This window comes from Neovison vison, chromosome 11 (assembly GCF_020171115.1).
Source record: "Neovison vison isolate M4711 chromosome 11, ASM_NN_V1, whole genome shotgun sequence".
Taxonomy (NCBI): domain Eukaryota; kingdom Metazoa; phylum Chordata; class Mammalia; order Carnivora; family Mustelidae; genus Neogale; species Neogale vison.
In genome coordinates, this window is record NC_058101.1 from 68,003,635 (window position 1) to 68,023,101 (window position 19,467).

Sequence of the window (19,467 nt, forward strand, 5' to 3'; positions counted from 1 at the left end):
CTCGCAGCTCCCGGGAGGCCTAGCCCCCGTTCCCGAGCGCGCCCCCGGAGCCCCGCGGGGCCGCGCGGGCGAGGAGCTGGGGACTTGGTGGGGATGCTTGCGGGCGGCACTAGAGGGCGCTCCCGGCCCGCGCTTCGCCTGCCTCCCCGGTTCCTGCTCCTCACCGCCCCCCACCAGCTTCTCCTACCCCCGCCGTCCCCCTTTGCCCGGCCCCCCTCAGCCGGGTACCCTCTGGGCTCTCCCCACCTCCCCGCCAGCCTGGGGCCAGCAGCACACACTTGCACCCCCATCGGCCCCCATCTCCCCAGAGTGCTGGCGACTCTTAAAACATCGGGTCTCTGGCAGGCTGGACCGGAGGCAGGGAGAGCTTCTGAATGGGGTCGCGGTATGGAGGGGGGAGGGTCACCCACTGGGTTCAGATCCTCCCTTCCAGGGAAGCCCCAGACTTGGAAAGTGAGTTGGACACAGCTACAGCAGAAGCGAATTTCTGAAAAGCCAGAGTTAAAAGTTGACACAGCCAGGTGGCTGGTTAACCCGGAGCGGTCCTCTCCCGTGGGACCAGACCAGGGGTCAGCAGAGCAAGGAGGGAGAGGGGCCCTACACAGCACTGGGCACCAGAGAGGACCTGGGCCAAGTTTGTGCTTGGCTGCCCGTCCCTGAATCCTCTCTAGCCTCACCATCTAGCCTGGGCACTGCCACCTCCTTTAGGAAGGCTTTCCAGACTTACCCCACCGGTTTGGCGTGGGTGGGTGCCCTGATCGGTGTCCCCACTCCCTCAGACTGAGAACTCAGAGCAGAGGGGACCAGATCCTGTCACTGGGTCCTCAGTGTCCCAACTAGCTAAGGGTCAGCATGCAGCCTCTGCCCAAAGTTGCAGAAATGGTGGAACGCAGGGGTGCAGGTGAAGCCCAAGGGTGTGGTACCAGGCCTGGGATGGGGTAAGCATCCAGGGGCTAGAGTGTGGCCCCCAGGGCAGACAGCACTCTCCCTGGGTCTGGCTGAATCAGGGGCCAGGTGAGAGCTTTGCTGACATATGGCTCCATGAGGGGAACCCAGCTAGAAACCAGCTTCTCCCCAGGTAACCGCAGATGCCAGCAGGTGGGGTGTGCAGGAGGGAGGGAAGCCTCGGAAGCCGCTGCAGATGTCTGCACAGGACCCCCAGAGCCTACCTAGATTCCAGGAGCTGGGGGCAGCCAGGGGGCTTGGCAGGACCTGCCTTCCTCCTTGCTCGGCCACACCCCGGGATGCTCTCACTGCCAATCCCCTGGATACCCCCTTGCCACCATTCCCTGCCCTTGAGGACCTCAGACAGTGAAGACCACACATGGCCCTAAGGTTGGACCCCCATGCAGCTGCACACAGCGGACCATCCTTACCCGCGCCTTGGCTTTGCCCAGGATTGTTCTGTCCTAGCCAGGACCTGGGTTTGTGACCCCAGGCAGCCAGTCCCAGTCTGTGCCAGCAGCTGGGACCCCTACATCCTTGGGGTGGGGAGGACAGATGATAGGACCTATCCCAGGTGGACATTAAGGACGCTGAACTGCCTGGGGTTCCAGAGGGCCGGAAACAACAAGGCACAGAACCAGGACAGGAACCAGTTGTCTCCGTTTATTTTCTAGAAAGCACATCTGCCAGTTTGGGCCAACACCTTTGGCTCCCATAAGGCAGGGGAGGTGGGCCCCTGAGAACAAAGACCACCCTGAACCATTGCCCAGTTGGCCAGCTGATGAGCAAAAAACAGGCCCCCAAATTTGGGCCATTAACAGTACAAAAAGTAACAAAACTGAATTCACTGCTTTCTCTTGCAAGCTTTGAAAGGTGGCAGTCCGGGCTATAAAGTCTAGAAGCATTGCGCAAGAAGTGTTAAGTCTACAGCAAATACATCTTGTAAAAACTCAATAAATTATATATATAGATATATATAAACTTGTAACATCTAATAACATTGAAGCCTGCATGCAGGGCTGGCCCCCACCGGAAGCCACCTCCCCACCCGGAGCACATGGCAATTAGAACTTGGAGGAAAATACCAGCTTGCTTTGAAGTCCCAAAAAATAAATCTCCTAAAGAAAAACCCTATAGAAATCTAATTCCCTTGCAAAAGAAGGCCAAAGGAAACAAAACACCTCACTAGAATCACCTCAAACTATGAACAACCCTTGAGGGCACAAAGGAACTCGCTGGGTTTCGGGGGGTGGCAGGCCACACCCAGCACTATCACAACCCCGCGGTCCCTTCTCCACGGTTAATAAGTTAAAACTGAAACCTCTGTGCCATGCGGCTGTCTCAACACTATGAGTGTGGGGCGGGGGGGGCAGGGGTTCTGGGCAATCGATAAATAGCTTTACAAATATACAGGTCCAGGTACAATTTTTAAAACAAAACTGTCAGAAAAGCCGCCCCGTGGTGTGCTGGTGTCTGCTCTTGTCTCAACAGCAAATCCCTCGGGGAGGCTCCCTGGGCCCCCAGGGTCCTGTGCCGACCACACCAGCCTTTCTTCCATATAGATATGCATATATATAGGCATGTATGTATCCGACACACGACTTCTATTTATATAAATGTACACTCATTTCTGGAATGAACCTCTCGGAGAGAAGGTAAAGGCTCCTGCCTTCAGGTACCCGTAATTTAGCCTCCAAGGAGCTGGGTGGGACATGGGGCAGGCTGGGGCGGGGGGGGGGGGGTTGCTCACACGCATCCCCAGGCACAAGGCGGTGCGTGGCGGAGGCCTGCCGCATAGGGGCTACCCCGCAGGCTCAGCCCTAGGGGCCTTGGTCCACACTGCATGCCAGAGCCTGGCCGCCCCCCCCCCACACTGGCCCCTGGGAGGCAACGGATGTGGGGGGAAGGGAGCCTGGGGAAGGGGCCCAGCTCCCTGTCCTGAGGAGCTCCTGGAGGAACCCCTTTACATTCTACATTTGTCCCCCTGGTGCTGCCGGCGCTGGTGGCCAGGAGGTCACTGTACAGCAGAGTGGGCACCCCAGAGATCCCTGTGCGGGGGGCCTCAAGACTCACACACACACACACACACACACACACACACACACACGTGTCTGTCCATTGTCTGTCTGTCCCAGGCTCGGGCCCAGGCGAAGGGGCCCCAGTGGTTGACAGCATGCCACCAGCAGCACAGGGTAGGGGGGGAGCTGGCGTCCACTCTCAACAGTGGTGGGGGCTCGGCCTGCAGGCTGCTGGCCCTTCACGTCCGCAGGCCCCCACTGCTGGTGGGGGCCGGAGGCAGCAGGTCATGGGCAAAAACAGAGTCGTCCCCCGAGGAGCTGGAGCTTGGGGTGTCCTGGCCGCCTGGCGAGTACTGCTCAAAAGGCACAGACAGGTCCAAGTACTCCTGTGGAAGGGTGGTGGTCAATGCCGCGTCCTCCACACAGCACGGGCAGGGGGAGGGGGCGGTACTCACATCTGTGGATGTCACAGTAAGGATACGGTCCAGGTCCTCCACCAACTGCTTGAAGGTGGGCCTCTGGGAGGGCACAGCATGCCAGCATTCCCGCATGATCATGTACCTGCGGCGGGGAGGGGTGGGTGGCAGCTGGGAAAGGCTCCCCACCTGCCCTCAGCCCTGCCTGTGCCCCCTGGGAACCCTGCCAGCTGCAGAGAGAGTGGGGACACTCACAGGTCATGTGTGCAGTTGGCCGGCTTGTCCATGCGGTGACCCTCCTTCAAAAGCTTGAAGAGTTCCTCCACGGGGATGCCGGGGTATGGCGAGCCCCCCAGGGTGAAGATCTCCCAGAGAAGGACCCCAAAGGACCAGCTGGTGGGGAGCACAGGACGGTCAGCCTGCCTCCCTGAGCAGACCCCCAGCGAAGCGCAGGGGCGATGGGCCAGGGCCCAGGAGGCTCCCAATGGTATCCTGCGTCCCCTTGACACAGTCCCACGTCCCCCACAGCTCCCGACCCCTGGCCCTCCTCAGGATCTAGGAGACTACATACACGTCACTCTGGTGGGTGTAGACCCGGTCAAACAAGGCCTCAGGTGCCATCCACTTCACAGGCAGCCGGCCCTGGGCGGGGGAAGGGGGCACGCTGGGTCAGGGGCCCTCCTATGGGCAGGGGGAGCCCTCCCTAGCCTCCAACCGACCGACCCCTGCTTTTAGACGGACTCACGTTGGTGGTCTTCTTGTAGTAGTCCAGGTTGTGCACATCGCGGGCCAGGCCGAAGTCCGCAATCTTCATTACATTGTCCTCGGTCACCAGCACATTGCGGGCGGCCAGGTCCCTGTGGATGCACTGGGGGAGGGTGGGGGGGGTTGAGGCTCCCACGGGGCCCCCACTGGCCGAAGGGCCTGTGCCCACCCTCCCGCCCCTGCTTACCTTCTGGGAGGCCAGGTACTCCATGCCCCGGGCCACCTGGTAGGCGCAGGACACCAGGTCCTTGCAGGTGAGCTGCTCCCCGGGTGGCCCACAGGTGTCGAAGGAGTAGTCCAGGCCCGGGGGCCGCCGTGCCCGCAGGTACTCCCGCAGGTTACCCTTGGCCGCGTACTCCACTAGCACGTACAGGGGCCCTGGGGGCACAGGAGCCTCAGAGAAGGCTCCCCCAACAGGCCGCAAGTCCCCTGCCCCCGCCATGGCACCTACCGCCCTGGGTGCAGGCCCCCAGCAGGTTGATGATGTTCTTGTGGCGGCCGATCATCTTCATCATCTCCATCTCAGATACCAGATCCGATAGGTCCTTATCCGTGGCGTCATCTGTAAAGGAGGGAGACCACCTTAGGGACTGCTGCTCCAGCCCCAACAGGACCCTCCCGCCACAGCCCACCCCTCCCTCACCTTTGAGCATCTTCACTGCCACAGTGACGGGCCGGGCAGCCCTGTCCTTGTCGATGCCAATGGCCTCCGCCATGACCACCTGGCCGAAGCATCCCTCTCCAAGTGGCTTGCCCAGTGTCAGCCTGGCAGCAGAAATAGGAAGCCATGAGCATGCCGCCTGCTCCAGGCTCTGTCCCAGGCCGTTTCGGAGGCTCGGTGCCACTGCCTCCAGGAAGCCCTCCATATGTGCCCCTACAACTTTGCTCGTGAGGATGGAGAACGCTGGCCCTCCAGGCTCTTACTGTGCGGGGCCCTCCAGATGGAGCACTGTGCAGGGGTGCCCCCCGCCTGCAGGGTCCCTGGCCCAGCCTTCTCTGGCCCCAGCACCACGTCCAGTGGTGGCCACCCTATGCAGGGAGCCAATTCCCACTGCCTCTGACTGGAATCCAGTCAGGTTTCTGAGGGAGCCCTCCTCCCCCACCACAAGGCTGCACCCCATATGTGCCCCCAGCCCTGGCACACAAGGTCCCATCGCCACCACTGACCGGGCCCTGGACAGCTCCCACTTGGGGTCAGCAGGCAACTCCAGCTCGGAGACATTGGCCAGCGCGGGGCCTTCCCCTGAGGACAGCCTGGCGATGCGTACCAGGGGTGTGTTGGAGTTCATGGACGAGTTGGACTCCAAGGACACCTGCTTGGGTCGGCAGGGACAGGTTGGTGCCGCAGGGCCAAACCACGGCAGGGTTGGTGGGGGGTTGGGGACAGTTAGGCTGCAGCTCTCTCTGCATGGGCAGGGCTGGCCAGGGCTTGGGGGGAGGGCTGTTCAAGCTCCACATAGTGCTACGTGAAGAAAAAGTGACCCGGGGGATGGCAAAGTCAAGGGTGGGGTTGCCTCAGCCGCCACACACACCCGCGTCCCCACGTGGGCCCCAGTCCCCAGACACCGCAGGGTGCTGAGCTCAGCAGCCCACGAGACGTGGCCATGGAGGGTCTGGGAGGCCAGGCAGATCGGAACCTGGTATCTACTTTCTGTTACCTGTCGCTTGAGTGGGAAGCGGGAGACCTTGTGCACGGCGGGCGAGCCCAGGCCCTTCTTCGGGGGCGTCCGCAGGCGGCAGAGAGTGACGGCCGCCACCACCAGGATGAAGAGGAGGAAGCCCACCCCGTAGCTGAGGACGCCCGCGTACACGCTGCCAGCCTCACCAGCCTCCACCAGCTCCTCCTCAGCTGCAAAGACATGGGTGTTGCAGGCCTGGCCCACCTGCACGGGAGCCCCCACGAGCTGCCCTGGGCCTGAGCCAGAGACACAGTGGGCGTGGGGAAAGGGGCTCAGACCCCAGAGGGGGTGTACCAAGGGCCCTGCGGTCAGAGATGCTGGGTCAGCAGGGGGACGCCCAGGAGCGGAGGAGCCCAGCAGAGCCAGCAACACATACGCCCACCACCCGGGGAGACGCCAATGCTACCACCTAGGCTGTTGGGGACCTGGCTGAGAGCGGGGGGCTCCAGGGGAGGGGCCCTGAGCCAAGACACGGTGTTGTCAGCTCCGTTCCCATGCCCGCCACTGGGCCTGCATGAGCACTCCGTGGAGTAAGCTGGCCACGGGCCGCAGGGTCCCCTGCCTGTCCCTGGCAGCCATGGAGTGTCCCAAGCCAGCGAGCCCAAGAGGACAGGAACAGAGCAAGCAGCAGCAGGAGCCAGTACCTGGAAGCACCACCAGCCACGCAGAGTGATGGGAAAACCCGATAGAATTGCCCGCCAGACACGTGTACTCCCCAGCGTCCTCAAAGGTGACATTGTGCAAGGACAGAACCTCTAGCTCCTTGTCGGTGGTGTTAGCGCCCGCCGTCTACAAAGAGAGAACAGAGCGCGATAGGCGAGCGCCAGCACCTCCCACGGGCACCACGGCCAGAGTCCACGCAGTGATGATCCAGCCAGGCTGCAAGGAAAACGCCGCTGCCACCACCACCACAACCACGGCCACGGCGCCAGGGGTCTTCTGCCTCGTGCGTCCACACAGAGCCCGAAGCCAGTCCCTCCACCGGCGAGTCCTCTGTCCCAGGTGAGCGCCAGGCGTGCGGCCAGCAGCAAGCTGCACCCACGCAGCATGCAAGGTTAGCGTGCACACGGGGCGCGGGTGGGGAGCATGGGTGGGCAGCTGAGTGGATGGACTAACCGATAGACTGACAGGAAGGGCGCAGGTGGGAGAGCCAGGGGCAGAGGTCACGAGAGCAGGCGAGAGAAAGTGGGCAAGAGAGACGCACGTGCACACACACACACATACACACATGCACACACACGCGGGGCGGGGACAGGGCAGAAGCTCACAGAGGGGCACAGCCTCCGCCGGGGCTGATGGCCTCCTGGGGGTGCAGTGGGAGCGCAGACAGGGTCAGCACAGGCCACAGGGGCTTGAAGCACATGGTCACGTGGAGGCCAGTGGCACCCACATCGCAGACGTGGCTGTGTCAGGAGCACAGTGTGAGCCACGGGGCAGGGAGCGAGCAGGATAGGGGCGTGCAGGTGGGCACATGGCCAGGGCGTCGGAGCTGGAGCTCGGCGTGCCAGACAGCGTGGGACAGAGTTGTTACCTGCTTGGGGCCCGTGAACACGCAGCCAAAAGGCCTTCTCAGCCACGCCTATGAAATTGGAGGCTCGACAGAGGTACTCGCCCCCATCACGCTCGGACACATTGGCCAGGCGGAGGCGTGCGTCGGCCTCCACACTCTCACTGATCCAGGACTGCGGGGACAAGAGACCCGGCTTAGGTGCGCCCTCAGCAGCCCGGCCGGGCACAGAGTGGCCATGTGGGCGCAGGGCCCGGAGCAGACCCCGCCACGGGGGTGGCACTCAAGGATTGGAGGGGGTGGGCCAGGCTATGCCAGGCAGGAAGGCTTCCTGGAGGAGGTCATGGAAGCACCTCCCAGTAGTGGGCCGTGGTTTCTCAGGATGTGCCTTCGGCCTGCACCCCCGAACTTCAGCCCAGAGCATGGCCCTCCAGGGCTGGCCCTCCGCCTGCCTACCCCAGTGTCCCGGCGGGGCCTGGCTCTGTTCCGGGGTGTGTTGAGATCTTGCCTGACGGGGCCACCGCGGCCTTTGTGTTCGGGCCTGCACTCCCGCTCCCAGCCCAAGTGCCTGCTCTCCACCCTCACGAGCAAGAGATGTTTCTTTCTGGGCTGACAGTGTCGCAACCATCCCAACTTGGGGCCGTGGGAACAAAGTGGGGGCCGAGGGAAGTAGGTGGACACGAGCTGTGCTCTGTGCATGCAGACGGCGCCGAATCAGGTGCGAGGCATGGTGGCCTGCACCTTGGGTCCCAGAGTGGGCCATGCCCCAAGGGTTCAGCGGCCACCTGCCTGCCAGCCAGAGGGCCTGGAGCTTGAGCCTGGCCCAGGGTGCTATGTGCACGCCCACCTCCAAGGCTGAGGCCAGCCCGTAGAGCAGACCGGGAAACTGAGGACTCACTGCAGGGCCATGCACTGCCTGCCTCATGTGCCGGGACTGGGCCCAGACTCCCAAGCTGACCCCCACCCACCCTACCCCTTCTCCTCCACTGGTCAGATGCCAAGCTCCCCCAACACCCGTGACCCAACGGGCCTCCCTGCTGGGATGCCTTCCGGCCGGCCACAGTGCAGCCCAGGCCCAGCGCCCTGAGCAGGAGCCCGCAGCCCTGCCAACACCCAGCTCGGGGTGGCACTCACCTTGAGCACGGTGACATACGGGGTGCCGTCGGGCCCAACTTTGCTGCCATTCACCTCCACGTGCTTGAGCCACTGGATGTGGGGCTGCGCATCACTGTACACCTTGCAGTGGAACTCCACGTCACTGCCCAGCACAGCCGTCTGGTTGGCAGGCAGCCCGGCCTGCAGGATGGGCCGGTGCGGCGAGCGCTCTGGGGGGTCAGATGGGGCTCAGGGGCGGCCCGGCCCTGAACCACCAGACCCCACCACACCCCGCCCCCCGCCAGCCCAGAGCCTCACCCAGCACGTCCAAGGTGTAGGTCTGCTGGATGCTGCCGAACTTGTTCTGCACAACACACGTATAGTTCCCGCGGTCTGAGGGCACCACGCTCTCCATGACCAGGCTCCACTGCTGGTGTCGTAGCTGTGGGCAGGTGTGCAGGTGAGGAACGGTGGCCCAACCCCCACTGGCCAAAACCACCCACCAGCAGGCCCACCTTGATGCCCCCGATGCGGTGCTCGCCTCGGAACTCCTTGCCGTTCTTCAGCCAGGAGATGGATGGCATGGGGTTGCCGGCGGCCGGGCAGCGGAAACGCACGGTGTTGGCGGCTGGCACCGCTAGCAGCTTCTTCTCCATCCGCTCGGGCCGCGTCCAGTAAGGAGCCCCTGCTGACAGAGGGGCACTTGCCAGCCCAGGGTGGGGGTAGAGGCCCGTCTGACCCCGCCTTCGGAGGCCACCAGGCTGCCCATGCCTCCAGCCTCAGCGTCCCCTCCTGAGCACAGAGCGTCAGACTTTTGAGGCCTGCTGCCTCATCTGGACAAGGCCACCGACAGCCCCAACATCACCTCCTGGCATTCTCAAAGCTGAGACACGCGTCCCTTCCCTGCCCTGGCCACCTCCTCCAAGCACCCTCCCAGCCAAGGGGACCCAAGGGTCCGGAACAGTACACCCTGACTGAGGAGCCTTCAAGACACAGCGGTACCTCCTAGGGGACCACCCACCCGGGGAGGCACATTTGGAGCCAGTCCACTGAGGCACAGACCCGGCAGGCCTCAGAACCAGGTCAGCCCAGGTCACGGAGCCCAGCCGGACCGACAAGCAAGGCCAGGACCTGAAAGCCAGGAAGGTGCAGAGCCCAGATCTCACAGGTGACCAGGTGCCTGCCAGAACCCTGGAGACCCGGAGTCACCCTCTAGAGCACGCTAGGGCCTGATGGGCAGGGGGAGTAGAAATGGTGACACAGCATCTGGGATGCCCTGCCCCTCTCCTGGTTTTCACCACCCCATCCCCACCCTAACTGGTTTCCATCCTTCCTTGTTGCTGGAATGCAGGCTGCCTTCCTGCCATGGGAGGTTGGACCAGCATCCCCTAAGACAGGGAGAGACACCCCTTTTATCTGCACCTCTGCCCTACTGCCTTCAACACAACCACCTGGCAGAGGAGGGCACCAAGGCCCAAGCAGGAAGCCCTCCAGGGACAGAAACCCCCGGGTGACCGGCAGGCTGAGACCATGGCAGCTCAGCGCTGCTAGACAGTGCCTATGGAGAGCAGCCCTGCCAGCAGAGCTGCTGAGCCCACTGGCTAATGGGGGAGGGGGCATCAGCATGGCCTGGCATGGCTGGGGGTGCTGGAGGCTCCAGGTGGGCCTGGAGTTTGGCTCTGAACTACTAGCAGCCAAAGGAAAAAAGGGAAAAGAGAGGAAACCTAGCAGCTTCTTAGGAAGGGCCCTTTCATGCCTCTGCCCTTGTGCACACCCAAGGTGGAGCCAACCTACGGGCCGGGGGCGGGGTGGGGGGGTGGGGGGGGCTGGCCCTCTGCCGGGACCACTCCCCTCCTACATCCCCACCCAGGCCCGCATCCCTGGCTGGCTCCCCCTCACCTCTTGCCACTGGACCCCGCAGGGCCTCCCACCCCTGTTCCACATCTCTTAGCTTCTCAAACTTGGCTCCTCCAAAAACAGACAGCCCACTGCCCCTAACCAGCCCCTCTGTGACAGACAGGCTTAAACCCCCACGTGCTGTCACCCACCCTGCTCCCCACACCTGCAGCCCCCCCCCACCCAGCAGATGCAACAGCCTCCCATTTACATTGAGCACATGTCCAAAGCTTGGTTCCTGGAGTCCACAGCCACCCTCTGCTCCCACCTCCCCTGCCCCTAATGCTCCAGGCCGATGGCCCCACAGCAGCCCTGCCAAAGACACATCTGGCCTGGGCCACCGCACCCAAGGCCTTACAGCCCCCGCGGCTGCCACCTAGAGCTCAGGGCCGCCACACTGAGGGGAACCCACACTCGGCACGGCCCTGAGGTGGTGGGCCCCAGGCCTCAGTCTCCCAACTGCCCGATGACAGTGGAGGGCTTGGCACCTAGGAAGCAGGCCCACCCCTGGGAAGGCAGATCCCCACCCCTGGCCAGCCCTGCATGCCTGCAATCTGGGCTCACCTGTATCCTCAGCCTCGTCCTCCCCATCTTCATCATCTCCGGAGGATGGAGCATCTGAAATTCAGGCAATAGAGTGCGCAGGAGTCAGCCACGACAGGCAAGCACACAGCGCCTACTCCCCGGTGCCTACCACCCCTTCTGAGTCTCTGGGGGGCCTCCTGCTCTACCAACGACCACAAAGATGCTCAATGTGGGGTGCTGTGGGAGCATGGTCCCAACCCCTCACCTCGCAACCACTCACCCATCACATCCCCCACCCCGCCCCGCCATGGCCATAGGGTGAGCCTAGGGGAGCCCACACGAGCCCGCACCCTCCCAAGGCCATGCAGTGAGCCTGGGGGAGCCCGGCAGGCACTCACCCGTCACTCGCACACTGAAGTGGGAGAGCACATGGTGTGTGAGCCGCTGTCGGCAGCTGTAGGCCCCTGAGTCCTCGTGGGAGGCATTGAGCACCTGCAGCCGATGAGGCCCCAGCAAGACGCGATCTGAAGGCACCAGGCCCACGCCATCCTTGACCCAGATGCTGGGCCCTGTGGGACCACCAGCAGGTGCATGGCAGCTCAGCTCCACGGTGTCCCCGCTGCCAAAGACCAGCTGTTCCTGCTGGCCGGGCTCAGGCCCCGGGGCCTCTGTGGAGGAGATGGAGGACCTTAAGGCAGGTGCCCCCAAAACAGGAATCCTGGGCGCCCCCCGCCGAGGCACCACGGCAGGCCCACCGCCCAGACATGCAGCGGAGGCTGTGGCGGGGGCATCTAGGGCCTAGAGGCTCTGCGTCCAGAGCCCATAATCCTGCAAAGGGCTGGGGATGGTGACATCAAGCCCTGCCAATGGGGGGTGCGCCCCGAGGACCCCTAGACCGTGGGGGCACTGATGCGAATGACACATAATGAAGCAGGTTCTGTTGCATTCCCGCCAGATCGTCCTGATGGACACCAAGAATTCCCAGGGCAAAGCATCCTGAAGTGTTACTCTTCCTCTGCTTTTTCCCAACCACTCAGAAATGCAAACTGCACCCTGAGCTCACAGGCCATTCAAAACCAGGCTAGGCAGTCGGCAGGCAGTCCTCCACAGACCTCTGCCTTCTAGCCTGAAATGGAGGCTCAAGGCAGGACAGACAGGATATGGGCAGGGGTCCCACTTAACACCCCCATCTCTCCCCTTGGTGGCAAAAGCACTTCTGGACCAGAGAACAGACCCTCCCCAGTTCGAGAAGGAAGCCGCCATGTCTGGGCAGCATGGGCCGAACCTCCCAGAGCAGCACTTGCTGTGGGCCAGTGACCTCAGGGGCTGGCCCAGGGTGGAGGCGCTCAGGGTCGTGGAACACCCAGACCCTGACTTAGGAGGGAGTGTCATGCATGTGAGCCACAGGTCAGCACTACACTAAACACACAGCAAGAAAAAACTCATACAGAGAGGGTACTGTGTCTAGCCAGCAGTGTCTCATCGGCCAGTGGGTTAAGGGGACCTGGACCCCCCCCCCCAATTTCATGGATAAGGACCCAAGCTGGGAGGAGTGGAAGACTGTCCAGATTCAGCCAGGAGCAGGTCAGAGTGGGAGCCCTGATGCCAGGGCTAAGGGGCCCTGGCCCACCTTACATGCCAATGTTCTGTTGGGGGAGGGGATCCTCGCCAAGGGCAGATATCCACGGGTAAGCCCAGGGGCCTTCCTCCCTCCCCAGAAGCTGCCCAGCTTGCAAAGGGTCGAGGCCTGCCATCCAGGGATACACCACTGGCGGGGCTGACGATCACCCCCAGGCCTCCCTGCCAGGGCCAGACAATGCCCAGTGCAGGCAGGAGGCCCGGGCTTGGGGCCCAGGACAGGGGTGGGTGGTCCCACCGCCGAGGCCTCCTTCCCCAGACCCAGCTGGGTCAGTTACACTGTCACTTGTCATTCTGCCGACGCGTGGCCTAGATTCGAGGGCCCAGCTGCCCACTCTGGCCACACCAGCCCCTGGCTCCCTGGACAGTCCCAAGTCTGCCTACTTACTTCCGGCAGTCCCACCTGTCCAGGCCCTCCTGGAGGGTCTCTGAAGTATCCTCAAGTCTACACCCCTGGGGCCCACAGTCAGGGGACTCCTACTCTAACCTCCAACCCCCCCAGTCCTGACTACTATGTCCTGTGGGGACCACCCAGTGCTGGGAGCTGGCTGAGGCCCCCCAGAAGGCTAAGGACAGACTGGTCCCGGCAGCCTCAGCCCCAGGCCCCGGCCCAAGGGCAACAGTGTGCTTGGTTCTGGTTTGGTCTGGGCAACGTTGGCAGGTCAACTGTCCACACAGCATTTCCTTTAGCCTGGTCCAGCATGGGACTGGGGAGACATGGAGCAGCCCCTAGGCCAGCCATCCGCTGATGGACAGATGCTGCCATCAACTGAGGCCCAGCCCCGGATGTGCCCAGGTGCCAAAGCTGGGGACCCCTGGACCTGGGTAGCCTCCAGGGGATCTGATCCACCAGGCCCATGCCAAGTCGTGACCCAGCAGTGTCGCTGAGTGCATAGGGTCAGGCAGGGGGACAGAGAAGGATAGGCAGGGCCCAAAGCGATGGGCACGGGTGGGCACAAAACCTGTCACCATTGGGCTCTACCCTAGGGAGCAATAGGAGAACATGGTGCTCAGTGCCCACCCCCAGCAGCCCCAGGAGGGAGTCTTTCTCCACTGACACAAAGAGGCTCTGCCCGCAACCACACCAGTGCTGGGGCCCACACATGCTGGAGGCCAAGCCCTGTGTGCCATGGCAGGTACCCACGTGCCAATTAGGGAAGTGGGCCCAGCTAGAATGTCTGCCCCCACCAGCACCCCCACCCCAATGGAGTCTGGGGTGGCACCAGGTACTGTGTGCCAAGGGCAGCCCAAGGGCACAGCTCAAGGGGTACTCTATCCTGGAAAAGCCCAGCTGTGCTTGCAGGCCTATTTCCCAGTCACAGGGTATTCATGATTCTGCTAACTCACTGGCCTTGTGCCTCAACTGTCCACCCCCCACCTCCGGGACACAGGGCAGAAATCCCACTGGAAGGCCAGGGCGGCCACCATAGCGGTGGAAGGGCTGGATCACATGACAACAGGGGTGGGACACCAAAACCATCACCATTGAGGTCACCAGGCCACGTCCAGGGCCGGCCTAGTTGGGAGGGCTGCCGCTGGGCCCCTGACTCTCAACGAGGAGGAAACACTCCTGGATTCAGGTCACTACAGTTGAGTCCTGCCAGTGCACAGGGACAGCACAGGGGCTAGACCACATTCCCTCAGAAAGGCCTTGGGTTGAGGGCAACCCAAAGAACAAATGCAGACCTGATTCAAAGAAGCCATTGGAGCTGGCTGCACCCAAGAAATTTGGGGTTTGGGGTAGAACAAAGAACAAAGGGTTCTGGTTCTGGACGTGTGCTGAAGGTTTCCAACTTCAGAGTATGGGACCTACATGTTTTCAAATAGCCCAAGAGAGACAGCTTGTCTCAAAGGGAACCCGAAGTCAAGGGAGAAAATCTGATCTTCCCCCTTCCCCACCTGGAAACTTTCTGAAAAGTTTTATAACAAAGTTAGAAAAAAAAGGGGGAGATTGGAGGTCAGGCAAGTGAATGTGGGCTTACAGGATGACCCAGCCTGCCCTTTCCACAACTCTGCCATTACCTGTCCTCACAAATAGGGAGGTGACTGGGGCTGGAGGAGGGCACCCAGAGCAGAGCCCCAGCAGGATCTGGAGTCAGGGAGCTCCCATCCCGTCCAGAAAAGACTCCCCTCATTGCTTACTTCAAAGTCACTCAGGCCTGCTGCGGCTCCTGTTCCTCTTTAGTTTTGGTTTTGAAATGGGGCACACCGAGCCCCAGAGTAGCCCCAAGCAGGAGCTGAGGCCCTGGGGGCAGGGGTGTGTCTCTGCTTGGGTCCGGGGCTGAGGTCAGAAGTCCAGCCTCTTGCTGAACCAGGTTAATGAACCACCCAGAGGACTGTGGGGCTCAAAGTCCGGCCCCATGGGGTGGGGGGAGGGGGAGGGCGCAACCAGGGCTTTTCTGGGAAATGCCTGTATGCCCAAAGGACCCCTCCTGACTGGGTGGAGTCAGAGGATAGGTGGAGTGCCCCCCACCCAGGCCCCTACAGGGAATACTGGGCCCTATTTGGAGATGAAGGCTGCCCAGGTCAGGCCAGAGGCCCTCACCTTCCCTACCTCTGCCCCAGCTAACTCTGGCTTCCTGATTCATGTTTCCCAGTAAAATGTCAGCTGGAACCTCTACATTTCACGAGGTCTTTGAATGTTTACAGCCTGGTCCATCTACTTCACGAGCTGGATTAGCTTCGCAGACCTAGCCACTCAATACCTGTCCCACCAGCTCTCCTTCCGGGAGGGGCACAGCTACCTCTAATGGAGGAAAGAGGCCCCGGGCCCCGGGGTCCCTCCTGCCACTGTGTCCCAGGCCCTGCCTCGGGTGCGTTCCCAGAGGGAGGATGGCTCGCCCCCATGCCCGTCCCACGAATGCCTCAGGGGGTCCTGGGAGGGTCTGGAGCCCCGCCTGCCACCCGGTTCTCGAGGCTAGTTGACATTCCTCGGCCGTAGGGAGTAATATCTTTATCTGAATACGAATGCTAATTCGGGGCTCCCCCCGCGACCGCCTATTCGGCGCCCCTGGACGCTGGGGCCGCCTGAGCAGGACGCTAAAAGCGCGCGCTGACCTCGCGACGGCCTCTGTCACGTCGCTGAATGACACACACATTCAAGCGCCGGGACCATTTCATTCATAAAAAAATGACATTGTTCCGGGAGGCTGCAGCCGCCGCCGTAGAAAGGAGCGCGGGGGCGCGGGGAGGGGAGGGCAGCCATCTGCCTCCGTCCTGCCCGCGGCCGCCGCCTCCCTGGCACCGCGCGCCCGCCGCCGCTCAGCTCACACCTCACCGCGAGGCCGGCGCGGCCGCCATCAATGCACGGTCTGTGGCCGCGCCGGGTACAAAGGAGCGGCTGTTCGGGTTCCGCCCGGGTAGGGCGTGAGCTCACCGGGCGAAGGCCTCCCTCCGCGCGGCCCCCGGGATCGCCTGTGCCCCCGGATCGCCTGTGCGCCTGGGACCGGCTGTACCCCCGGGCAGGCCCTCTCCTCCGGGCGCAGCCGGGAGCCTGGCGGTGCGTGCGCGGGGCAGCGCCGCCCGGAGCGCACAGCAGCTCTGCAGGGGGCCGCGCGCGCTGCACCTCGAGGGTCGCGGCGCGTGTGCGGGGCGGGGCCCGGCGCATGGACGCGTTCCCTCCCCTCCTCGGCGCTCCGCGGACTGGCCCCTAGCGGACCCCGACGTCCACCCGACCTTGACTGCCGGCTGGGGTCCGCGATTCCACTGCCCTCGGACCCCCGCCCTCTCCCCGCTCCCCCGCCGGCGCCCTGCCTGGAGGCGGGCGCGCGCCCTCGGGGGGGGGGGGGGCAGACACCTTCAGCCACCGGGCAGGAGAGCAGGGCTGGCGAGCGGAGGCACTAGACCGTGTTGCGTCGTCACGCAGGCCACTGGGGGAGGGGGGCGGGTGGCAGGCTGACGCAGTCACACCCTCCCTACAAAGTGCGGTCTCGCGCTTTAGGCCGAAGTCATGAACCGGGACGGGGGCGGGTTGGGACTGCAGCACCAACAATAGGAACTTTCCGTGAGGGAAGGCCCGCGGAATCGTGGAAACGCAGCCCCGCGCCCTGTCGATGCTGCCCGGGATCAGGCTGCACCCCACTGGGGAACCGCGGGGGTCAGTGGCAGCGAACGCCGCAGTCGCGTCCCGCTCCCCGCCGCGGCTCCGCACTTGGGTAGTAGCCCCGAGGCTCCAGGAGCCCCACAAACTGCCACGCCAGCTTTAGGAGGGCTACAGAAACCCAGGCACCGGTTCCGCAGGGCCAGCCCAGGACGCACCCTCGGGCCCACCCCGATCCGGCGCCCCCACCCACCCAGCAACCCGTTCCTGGGCCCCCGACGCCCCTCTACGGTACCCGTCGGGTGCTCCCTTACCTGCCGCTCTCCGCACGACGCGCGGCTCCATGGCCGGGGGCATAGAGGCGGCGCGGGTCATGACCGCCAGCACCACGCAGATCGCTAGGGCGCGAGCCGCGGCGCCCATAGTGGGGGCGAGGGCGACGACGTCCTCAGGCGGCGCGCGCGGGCGTACTGCCCCCCATGGCCCCGCTCGGGAACCGGCGGGAGGAGGACCCCCCTCGGGAGACTGCAGGAGAAGGCGGCAGTTCGTTACCCGGGAGGAGCCGGGACGCGCAGGGGGGGAAGCGGCGGTGGTTGGGCTCCTGCGCCCCGGCTCCGCCGACCCCCGGCCGCCCCGCCCGCCACCACCGCCCTGGGCTCCCGGGCCGCCGCCTGGCGCCGGCCGCCTCCTCCCCGCCGCGGTCCCTCCCTTCCTCCCCCTTCCCTCCCTGACTTCTGCGGAGCCCTCCCAGGGCGGCGGCGGCGGCAAACTTTCCAGAGCGGGAAGCCTGCGCCCCCGCCGGGCCCCGCCGCAGAGACAGCTCGGGAGATGAGCCCGCCGCGCGCTCTGGCCTCGCCGAGCGCCCGCCTCGACCCCTCCGCGCCCGCGCACCGACCTGGCTGCCGCTGGCGCCCACTCGCCGCGTGCGGCTCTTGCTCCGCTCGTTGCCCGGCGGCCCAGCGCCCGCGTCCCCCGCCTGCAGCGTTGACTGACCGGTGCGTCCGTGCGCCCGGCGGAGCAGGACTGCGCGGCGCCAGCGAGCCGCACCACCGCCGCTGCCGCCACCGTGCACTGAGCCCGGGCGGCCTGGAGCGCGGCAGCCAGTGGGGGCCGGCCCCCAGCCGCCCCGCCCTCTGCCCCGCCCCCGGCCCCACCCCGGCCCGGCCACGCCCGCCTCGACTCGCTGGGCGCGGGACACGCCCCTCCCCTGAGGCGGCCGGGAGGCGGGGCCGCGACTCGCCGGGACCCCGCCCGCGGAGAGGATTAGAGGGGGCGGGGCCGGGTGGGGGCGCCGGGCGGTCTCGGAGGGCGTGGGAGCCGGGGCTGGACGCGCGAGATACCCATTGACCCACCGCGTCGCCCCAATGGACCCGGCGGGCGCGCGGAGGGGCCGAGCGCGGTCCTCCAGTTGCGCGACTCACAGTCCCAATCGCCACCCGACCTCGGATCACCGAACGTGGGGACATGGAAAGGGGGGGGTATCCCGGTGGGTGAAGCCTAGCAGACAGGCTTCACCGAGAAGGAGCTGCTCAAGCTCTAGATTGAGGTGAGCAGCCGGTCCTCAGGTGGACAAGCTCCGGGGCGCATGGAGGCCTGGGAAACTGTGTTGCAAAGGCCCCGGGAGTGAGGGGCCCCTCTGCCTGTCTGCCTGGGACTGGAATACTGGCGGACTGCACCCCAGAAGCTTGGGCCTCGCTGCTGCCTGTAGTTAAGCCGCCCAAGTTACTCCCAGTCCTCCAGGAGAAAACAAGTTTGGAGATGGGGGGCTGGCCAGGCATCAGAATGGAGAGCAGGGCCTGGGGGCTGCAGAGAGGGGACACCAACCCTAGGGCTCTGGGGAAGGATGAGGGTAGTTGATGGCAGAGCTCAGCCTGGCGGAGTTGTGGCAAGTCCTGGGCCCTGCTGGGTGGGACAGGTTTGAAACGAGACCGTCGTGACCTTCACCGGGAAAAGGGCACTTCTCCCTCTTCCAGGCAAACCCCAAGGGGCACCAGAGAAGGGAGGGGAGACACGGGCAGGGCTCTGGCCTGTCCCACCCAAATGCCTCTGGACCTCCTGGCTTCTGGGACTCTGGGTGCTCATCAGGAAAATGGGCCATGAAAGTCCCCCTATGACAGGGCGCTAGCAGCCCCCCCACCCCCGCAGATCCAGGGAATAGCCTGTGCTTTGAAAATGCCTACCTGGAGAAACCCCAGCCTCTGAGGCCAGACTGCGGGACCTAGAAGAGCCCCACCCCCAGGGAGCCCTCCTGCAATCCTAGGTCGCCCACCTGAGCAGTTGGCACCTGTGGGGCATGCTGCTCTTGTTACCTGCTCTCCTGAAGCCTGAGTGCACTGTGCTGGCCCTGAGCCCTCTGTCTGCACCCTTCCAGTGCACAGCTCCAGGTTAGCTCCACCTGGGTCCCCTCCCGGGATACCGTCCCAGGGGCCACAGCAGCATATACGGCTCTAATATACTAGCCAGTTCCTTAACTAATCGGCTACTTTTTAAAAAAGGTTTATTTATTTTATATATATATATATATATATATATATATATATATGAGAGAGAGTGCTCATGACTGGGAGGAGCGGCAGAGAGAGAGAGAGAGACTCTCCAGCAGACAACACCCCCCCCCACCGCTGAGCATGGAGCCCAACTCAGGGCTCAATGTCATGACCCTGAGACCATGACCTGAACTAAAACCAAGAGTCAGACGCTTAAACAACTGAGCTACCAGGTGCCCCTAACAAGTTACTGAATGAATCAATCACTCAATATACAAGGATGGGTGTGGATTGTTGCCCTGTTAACCCTCTTCATCTGTGTGAACTGGATTGGGTTTGTCCTCCAGATTTGCTTATGGACAGAGCAGGCAGAGGGTGCAGGAATCTGCTCAGAGTGCGGCAGGGGAGAAGGATTGGCCGCTGGCACCTGACGGATGGCTTCTCAGGGGACCCTTCTG

At 63.6% G+C, this 19,467-nt stretch overlaps 1 protein-coding gene across 10 annotated transcripts; it reads right to left on the bottom strand.

Annotated features, from left to right (window-relative positions):
• Positions 1 to 1,592: 1,592 nt before the first annotated feature.
• Positions 1,593 to 17,478, bottom strand: FGFR3 (fibroblast growth factor receptor 3). Of its 10 annotated transcripts, none has more exons than XM_044267954.1 (18): positions 17,419 to 17,478; positions 16,838 to 17,048; positions 11,245 to 11,514; positions 10,886 to 10,939; positions 8,941 to 9,110; positions 8,744 to 8,867; positions 8,465 to 8,655; positions 6,468 to 6,612; positions 5,803 to 5,993; positions 5,312 to 5,457; positions 4,788 to 4,909; positions 4,596 to 4,706; positions 4,332 to 4,522; positions 4,125 to 4,247; positions 3,951 to 4,021; positions 3,635 to 3,772; positions 3,419 to 3,524; positions 1,593 to 3,349 (listed from the first exon to the last, which is right to left on the bottom strand). In XM_044267954.1, the coding sequence occupies exons 2-18, from the start codon at positions 16,944 to 16,946 to the stop codon at positions 3,203 to 3,205; spliced, it is 2,409 nt and encodes an 802-aa protein (XP_044123889.1). In that variant the 5' UTR covers positions 16,947 to 17,048; positions 17,419 to 17,478; the 3' UTR covers positions 1,593 to 3,202. The 10 variants fall into 10 exon arrangements, with proteins under 10 accessions (XP_044123889.1, XP_044123887.1, XP_044123885.1 ...); XM_044267952.1 differs by having other exon boundaries at positions 5,312 to 5,460; XM_044267950.1 differs by lacking the exon at positions 6,468 to 6,612 and adding an exon at positions 7,355 to 7,505.
• Between the last annotated feature and the right edge of the window lie 1,989 nt (positions 17,479 to 19,467).

Excerpts from the sequence above, each read along its gene's own strand:
- FGFR3 (XM_044267944.1), bottom strand. The coding sequence starts at position 16,946 with ATGGGCGCCGCGGCTCGCGCCCTAGCGATCTGCGTGGTGCTGGCGGTC. Across the intron at positions 5,994-7,354 it reads TGTTCACGGGCCCCAAGCAG|CTGAGGAGGAGCTGGTGGAG; the intron begins GTAACAACTCTG and ends ATGTCTTTGCAG. Across the intron at positions 4,707-4,787 it reads GGCAGTGAAGATGCTCAAAG|ATGACGCCACGGATAAGGAC; the intron begins GTGAGGGAGGGG and ends CCTCCTTTACAG.